Source organism: Pelecanus crispus, chromosome 7 (assembly GCF_030463565.1).
Source record: "Pelecanus crispus isolate bPelCri1 chromosome 7, bPelCri1.pri, whole genome shotgun sequence".
In the NCBI taxonomy this organism is placed as follows: Eukaryota; Metazoa; Chordata; class Aves; order Pelecaniformes; family Pelecanidae; genus Pelecanus; species Pelecanus crispus.
Window position 1 is genome coordinate 24,000,592 of NC_134649.1, and position 7,885 is coordinate 24,008,476.

At 62.0% G+C, this 7,885-nt stretch overlaps 1 protein-coding gene across 1 annotated transcript; it reads right to left on the reverse strand.

The window, feature by feature from the left end:
* Positions 1 to 389: 389 nt before the first annotated feature.
* PARP6 (poly(ADP-ribose) polymerase family member 6) lies at positions 390 to 7,136 on the reverse strand. The gene is made up of 22 exons (XM_075714212.1): positions 7,099 to 7,136; positions 6,982 to 7,066; positions 6,755 to 6,849; positions 5,722 to 5,782; positions 5,511 to 5,601; positions 5,349 to 5,415; positions 4,928 to 5,077; positions 4,506 to 4,686; positions 4,063 to 4,116; positions 3,760 to 3,855; positions 3,587 to 3,679; positions 3,386 to 3,511; positions 3,216 to 3,281; positions 2,984 to 3,051; positions 2,696 to 2,744; positions 1,842 to 1,954; positions 1,680 to 1,752; positions 1,446 to 1,515; positions 1,004 to 1,083; positions 823 to 886; positions 575 to 659; positions 390 to 492 (listed from the first exon to the last, which is right to left on the reverse strand). Exons 1-22 carry the CDS (start codon positions 7,134 to 7,136, stop codon positions 390 to 392), a joined length of 1,908 nt encoding a protein of 635 aa, XP_075570327.1.
* Between the last annotated feature and the right edge of the window lie 749 nt (positions 7,137 to 7,885).

Genomic DNA, 7,885 nt, shown 5'->3' on the forward strand with positions numbered 1-7,885 from the left:
TTCCTTTTCTCTTTTTTTTTTTTTTTTCCCTGTGTTTTTTGCGTTTGTTTTGGTTTCTCTTTTTTTTTTTTTTTTTTTGCTTCAGTTTCTCATCCGATGTCAATGTCGCTGCCAATGCCAGGAGGGGTGGCCACTGGCCACGCCAGCCCCTGCAGCTCCTTCTCCATGCTGCCACAGGGTCAGGGACACTGGGGAACTGGACGGGGAGGGGACAAGGGACTGCTAAACCCGCCTGGTGCTCACTGGATGCTTGACGCCTATGTACAGGGTGGAGCCGCCGGCGTCAGCCCCTGTCTCTGCCTGCCCGGGAGGCTCGAAACCCGCTCGTCCTTCCCTGGCCTCACCCAGGGTCTTCACTCGGCACCCGGGGGGGTCCCTGCTGCTGCTGCTCAGTTTGTGTACACCTGAGTCCCAATCACACGCATGATCTCCTTCTGGATTTTGGGGTCCTGAGTATTGATATTGGCGTCTCCCACTTGGCCATCTTCGTACCTGGAAGGAGAGAAGGGAGGGTAAGGGGGTGTCCTGGGGGTGTCCCATGGGTGTCAGCAAGGAGGGTGCAGCCAGGACTCACACAAAGAAGAAGCGGGTGCAGACGTGGTCTGAGACAGGGCAGACCCAGATGTTGCCGTGTTTCTGCAGGTCCTTGGAGGTGATGACTGCCGGGGGAAGAGGCTGTCGGACGGGGGACACAGGTCCCCACTGGGTGCAGCCCGTGGTGGGGACCCCTCACTCCCTCCCCTCCTCTGCCCACCAGCTAAGCCAGGGATGTGGGTGCTGCCTGGCCACCCCTCTCCACGTCCCCCCCACATGTCCCCGCACCTTCGCAAAGCGCGATGCAGTTCAGGTTGCGGCTCTGGAGGAAGCGGGACTGGATGGAGCGGGTCTGTGGAGAGAACAACTAGCGTTACTGCCCTGGCTGGGCTCGGCTCGCCCCAACCCCAGCACCCGTGGGTGCCATGTCCCCATCCCCATCCTCCCACCATGTTCCCCAGCCTGTCACCTGGGGGATGGTGTTCATCCGGTTGTACCTCTGCACCAGCTCATCCTTCGAAGGCATCCGGTGCTGCCCTTTCCCCATCCCTGCGGAGAAGCAAGGCGGCAGCCATCACTCCTTGGCAGGGAGCACCCCTGGGGTGATGCAGGGACACATGCCACAGATGGGGATGGCCACACCAGGTGCTCCCACCCTGCAGCCAAACCCTGGGAACTCCCCAAAAGTGGGTGCAGTGGCTTTTGGAGCCTAGAAAATGTTGGGGTTTTAATTTCCTGCCACATTGGAAAGCCCCAACCTGGGAAGAGGCTGGTGCAGGTGGGAAGGATGCAGGATGCTGCCTGCTCCTGCACAGCTCCTCCACCCAGCACGATGCCGAACATCCCCGGGCCCATGCAGGGAGTGGGGATGAGAGTGCAGGCAGGACTGGGCAGTGCAGGCAGCCTCTTACCTGAGTATCCAAAGGAAATACTGGAGATGGGGCTCAGATAGATGCCCTTGCCATACGCTGCTCCATGCAGCTTGCAGGAAAACACCAGGGTGAGCAATGCAGGGTCACCCCGACAGCTTGGGCATGGTGGTGGAGGCAGCCCGGCCTCTGCAGGCAGTGCATCTCCAGCTGCCTGCATCCCTCCCTGCCTGTCTGCCTGCCCCAGGGCAGGGGTCAGGTGCAGGGGAGCGTTACCTGCAGTTTGGTGTAGGAAGCGTTGACCAGCCCGTTGCGGAGGATGGAGTGCCAGTTCTCAATGTGAGAGCCGCTGGAAAAAGCCAGCCCCATGTCAGCCCCATGGCACCTTGCCCCACTGCACCCACATCAGGGGGCTCCCGCCGCCCTCTGGCAACTCACTGGAAAGCGAAGGTGCTGCCGTAGAGTTTCTTGGCGGTGCGGAACCGGGCTTCCTTGGCTGGGGGGCTGCTGAGCAGGAGGAACTGGTGGGAGGTGTGCATGAACTTCAGCTGCTACCAGGGGAAAGGGAAGAGCAAAGGCGGCGCCAACAGGGAGAGAGGACAGACAGACAGACAGAGATCATGCACGGCAGCCTGGCCCTGTGCCCGGCCTAGCCCTGCTTTGGCCGTCCCGAGCTTGCCAGGAGGACCCCTGACATCCCCCATCTCTTGTCCCCCACCCTACAGCCCATGGCAAATATCCTCCATCCTACGTCCCATATCCTGCCTCCCACATCTCACAGGCTGCAGACTCCATCCCAAAGGCTGCATCCTACATCCCAGACCCTTATATCACCCGCTCCGTATCCTTACCTCCCTCATCCTGCATCCCGCATCCTCCATCCCACAGCCCGCACCCCATACCCTGTCCTGCATCCCACACCCTACATCCCACAACCCATATCCTACATCCCGCATCCCACATCCCGTACCCTATGTCCTGCATCACATATCCTACATCCTACCTTTCATATCCTAAGTCCTGCATCCCATGTCCCACATTCCAATCCCATACCCTTCATCCCATATCCCATACCCTATGTCCCACATTCCATATCCTACATCCCGCATCCCATACTCTCTGTCCTGCATCCCATACCCTCCATCCTACATTCCATATCCTACATCCCACCTCCCATACCCTACCTCCCACGTCCCATACCCTCCATCCCATATCCCACATCCCACATTCCATACCCTCCATCCTGCGTGCCGCACCCGCACCCCACCTGGAGCCCAGCCCAAGCCCCTTACCCTGCTGAGGGGCAGCTTGACGATGTGGGATCTGTTGCTGGATATTATCCTTGGGAAGAGGAGGAGGAAGAGAAGGAGGAAGAGGAAGGTCAGACAGGGTGGTCCCACGCTCCCCTGGGAGCGGGGCCGAGCTGGGAGCTGTGCCAGAACCGCCCCCCAGAAAGGGGCTAAGGGAGTTGTGCTGGGGATGCCCACTTGCCTCCCACCCCATCCTCTGTCCCGCGGGATGTGGGGCAGCAGGGAGGGATGTGGGGCAGCAGGACAGGGCAGCAGCACCCTCGGCCTTACCACTGCAGGAGGGGATGGGCCAGGGGGTCCAGCTTGTCCATCTGCTTCTTGATCTCCAGGTAGGACCCCTGGCAGAGGCGAGAGGGGGTGCGGGTGGGTCCCCTGGCACCCATCCAACCGTGGGCAAATGGAGATTGGCACCAAAATGCCACCCCCTGCTGAAGGATCCTGCACCGAGGCGGGGGTGGATCTCACACAGGGCCATGGGTGGTGCGGGGCCATGTCAGCATACCTGGGTCATCTCCCGGATGGACATCACGCTGTCCAGGGCCTTCTGCAGCCGCTCATAGTTCTTCTTCTATGTGTGGGGCAGGAGAGGGGCAGCTGTAGGAGGGGTCCTTGGGGTTCCCCCCAGCCCCATCAACCCCCAGCATGGGGGAGTGTTGTCCCCCTGGCACTTACCTTGGGGTTGAAGGCAAGTGTTTTGGGGTCATTGGGGTCCACTACTGAAGGGTAAGGCTCAAAGATGATGCTCTTGCGGGGGGACTCCAGGGCGGCACGGCACATGGCCACCAGCAGGTCCACCACCTTGGAGACAGAGCGTGGGGTGAAAGGACAGCACCCTGAGGTGATGGCGTGGTCACTCACCGTGAGTACCCCTACCTCAGCACCTGTGGCCACCTCCTCCGCTGCGCCGGACATGACGCCCAGGGTGTAGAAGGAGAAGACACAGAGCTCCCGGGTGCACACCGCTGGCTGCGGAGGGGACAGGAGCCATGGGAAGGGTCAGGGATGGTGACATGGGGTGACAGCCCGCCTGGTCCCTGTCCCCGCACCTTGAGCATGGAGCCATTCTGGAAGACGTGCTGTTCGTCACACACCACGCAGTACTCGTTGAGTGTTGGGATCCGCTGCTCTGCGTACTTCATGATCTGAGGGAGAGGAGATGGTGGGAGTCAGCCCCTGTGGTGGCCACGGTGCTTGGAAGGATGGTCTGGGAAGCTGGATGGGGCTGAGTGGGATGTGGGATGAGTGGGGAGGATGCTCTAGGCAGTGGGATGGGGATGACTGGGACATGGGACAGGGGGTAGGATGTTCCAGGCAAAGGGATGGCGTTGAGCTGGATGCAGAACACTCACCTGGACAAGGAAGCCGTACTCCAGCGTAGGGACATTCTTGCAGTGGCCGCCGACCTATGATGGAGCCGGAGCGGAGCCAGCTGCGTTATCGCCTTTCTCCCACGGACCCCCACCTCAGCATGGCACTGGCAGCCCTGAACACCCGCCCTGCCACAGCAGGACCCCCAACAGGCCAACACCCTCCTGGGGACACAGCTCCATTGGGGATGTGGCACCAAGAGGGTGGTAAAACCCCGCAGGACCCCATGGCCAATGTCCCAGCTTGGCCATCAGCACCCAAGGGTGCTGAAGACTAGGTGCAGGGGACTAAGCCCCACAGGGGCTCCCCCCACCCCAAAGGGGTCCCACCACCCCACGACAAGCAATCTGACCCTGCAGCAGCCCCTGGGAATACAGGAAGGGAAAGGAGAGGAAAGCAAACCCCGAGGCGGGGAGGCACCCACCAGCATGTTGAAGGGGGCGACACCTGCCTGGGTGCTGGGGGGAGCATAGCCGAAAACCTCCACCTTGGGGTTCTTCACTGTACAGGAAACGGAGCGGTTCATCAGGCGGTTGACGTGAGCCTCGGGGATGCCCAGTTTGCCCTTCAGCACAGAATCTTGGATGACAGGGAAGCTGGGAGACCTGCAGGCACAGAAACCCCCTGAGCTCCCCAGTTTGTCACTGTCCCCTACTCCTCTGTCACCCAGCACCGAATTCACCCTTCAGCTGGTTTTTGGAAGCAACCTTCACCTCCTTGGACTCTGGCAGGGAGCAGCAGCATCCGAGGGGCAAGTGCGGAAACTGAGGCACAGTGCCAGGTCCCCAGCCACCCAGGGTGAGGGGACAGAGGGTTGGTCCCTGGGGGACACCATCAGGGTCTTACTTGGGGATGGGGGAGAAGATGCTGAGGCCAGCACGAAACTTCTTGATGGTGCCACTCGTCTTGAACCAACTGTGCCGCTTCTCCTGCTGGGTCTTCAGGAAATCATTGCTGAGATGTTTCCATTGCTGGGACGTGAACATGCCCAGGATCCTGGCAGAGACGTGGCATGGGTGCCCAAGTGGGGTGCCAGCACCCATGGGTGCTTCAGTGCCCACTGATCCTGGTGCATGGGTGGTCCATGCCATCCACCTCCTCCTGTTCCCCACCCAAAACTGGTGGTGAGCCCGTCACAGGGCTGTGTGGCAGGTAAAAGGTGGTGGCATGGGGACATGTGGCACCTGTCCAGCTTTGGGGCAAAATGGTGACCCCATGGCCCATCCCACCCACCACCCTTTGGTGCCCATTGTGTTTCAGCTCTTACTTCTTCAGCTGCAGACCCAGCCCAAAGCCCTCCTTGTTGGACGGCTGGAAAACCTCGATGGAAGGTTCTGCAGAGAGAGAGAGGAGGACAAAATGTTGGTGACACTGCCATCCCTGTCCCAAGGGTACATGGGGACACTGTGTCCTGCCTGTCCCCGCTCACCGGGGCCATCGAGGTACTGGGAGAGGGAGAAGCGCAGGCGGAGGACGATGGGCTCTGTCCGCAGCACCTTCCAAGCCGTCGCCACCTCCTCCTGCCAAGGGAGAGCTGTGATTCGGCACAGCCGCCAGGATCCCCAGCCGGGAAGGGAAATTTGGGGATCCCCTGGGTGCATGTCCCCCCCAATGCCGGTGGGGGCGCCCCAGGGACTCACATCGAGGAAGCTGATGTTCACGTGGAGGTCGATGTCCACGTCGTCGATGGTCCCATACTCCCTGCAAAGACATGCAGTGCCGTGGTGTGGGGATGGGGTGAGGCTAGCATGGTGCTGGAACCACTGCCTGGTGCCCACTGTACTGGGGTGGGCAGGCTCGTGGGGCGGTGACAGGCATGTGTGGCTCCCCGTATATGATGCCTGTGCACCTCTGAGACCAGGATGGCATGGGGAGAGTGCCCGGATTGTGAATGGATGCCCAGGGATGCCACGGCCAGGTGCCCTGGGGATGGCACCGCCAGGTGCCCCAGGGATGGCATGGCTGGGTGCCTAGAGATACCACGGCCTGGTGCCCCAGTGATGCCACAGCCAGGTGTCCCGGGATGGCACAGCTGGGTGCCCCAGTGATGCCATGGCTGGGTGCCCTGGATATGGCATAGCTGGGTGCCCCAGGGACGGCACAGCCAGGTACCCAGGGATGCCATGGCTGGGTGCCTGTGGATGCCACGGTCAGGTGCCCCAGGCATGCCACAGCCAGGTGTCCAGGGACGCTAGAGCTGGGTGCCACAGGGATGGCACAGCTGGGTGTGCAGGAATGGCATGGCTGGGTCCCTGGGGATGCCACAGCTGGGTCCCTGGGGATGCCACAACTGGGTGCCCTGGGGATGGTAAGGCTGGGTGCCCCAGGGATGGTACAGTCAGGTGCCCCAGTGATGCCATGGCTGGGTGCCCTGGGTATGGCACAGCCGAGTGCCCGGGGATATCACGGCCAAGCACCCCAAAGATGGCATGGACAGGTGCCTGGGGATGCCACAGCCAGGTGCCCTGGCTATGGTACAGCTGGGTGCCTGGGGTTGCCACAGCTGGATGTCCTGGGAATGCTATGTCTGGGTTCCCTGGGAAGGGCATAGCTGAGTGCCCAGGGATGCCACGGATGGGTGCCCTGGTGACGCCATGGCCTGGTGCCTTGGGGATGGCACAGCTGTGTGCCTGGGGATGGCATGGCTGGGACGGGGCTGGCAGATGCACCCACCTGACGGCCACGGCATTCTCGCTATAGATCTCCTTCACGGCCTCAATGTCGGCATCCAGCTGCGGGTGACGGTACAGGTCGGCGGCACAGGTCCCCTGCAGCACAGCACCCCATGGCACCATCAGACCTCGAGCCCCCTCGCAGCCCTGCACTCGGGACCGGGTGCAAGTTGGGGGTCCCTGAGCACCCCCATGGCACCCATGGGACCTGGCACCCATGGTGCTTACCTGGACGCCATAGAGGAACTCCTCAGACTCATTGTCCCCGTCAGAGTCATCATCCGTCCAATACTGTCCCTTGAGGTCCTGGGGAGCAGAGGGTTGGGGGGCAGTGGATTGGGGGGGCAGAGGGTTGGGGGGCAGCATGGATGGGGGGAGAGCATTGGGGGGAGCAGGTTATGGGGGAGAGGGTTGCGGGGGTGGATTGGGAGGAGAGGGTTGGGGGGAGCAGATTAGGAGGAGTGAATTAGGGGGGGAGCAGGCTGGGGGGGAGCAGGTTGTAGGGAGTTGGTTGGGGGGAATGATTTGGGAGGCGCAGTTTGAGGGGCAGTGGATGGGGGAGAAGGTTGGGGGGCAGTGGGATGGAGGCAGTAGTTTGGGGGGAGTAGGATGGGGGGAGCAGGTTGGGGTGCAGTGGGTTGAGGGACAGCAGCTTGGGAGGAGCAGGATGGAGGGAGTGGAATGGGAGCAGCAGGATGGGAGGAGTGATTTGGGGGGGCAGCGGGATGGGGGGCAGCAGGATGGCGGGGAGCAGGTTGGGGGGAGCAGGCTGGAGGGCAGCAAGATGAGGGCAGCAGAAGGGGGGGCAGTGGGGTAGGAGAGCAGGTGGGGGGGAGCCGTTTGAGGGGAATGAGATGGGGGCAGCATTTTGGGGGCCACTGGGTTGAGGGGCAGCAGGTTGGGGGAATAGGATGGGGGACAGTGGGATGGGGGGAGGGGTTGGGGGGAGCAGGATGGGGGGCAGCAGATTGGGACGCAGCAGCATGGGGAGAATGGGATGCGGGGAGCAGGATAGGGGGAGCAGATTAGGGGGGGAGCAGGTTGGGAGGAGCAGGATGGTGGCAGCGGGTGGGGAGCAGCAGGATGGGGACAGCGGGTGGCGACCGCGCACGGAGCCGCCGGGGGGGGCCCC

Excerpts from the sequence above, each read along its gene's own strand:
- PARP6 (XM_075714212.1), bottom strand. The coding sequence starts at position 7,136 with ATGCTCTCCCCCCATCCATGCTGCCCCCCAACCCTCTG. Across the intron at positions 5,602-5,721 it reads TGAACATCAGCTTCCTCGAT|GAGGAGGTGGCGACGGCTTG; the intron begins GTGAGTCCCTGG and ends CTCCCTTGGCAG. Across the intron at positions 493-574 it reads TGCACCCGCTTCTTCTTTGT|GTACGAAGATGGCCAAGTGG; the intron begins GTGAGTCCTGGC and ends CTCTCCTTCCAG.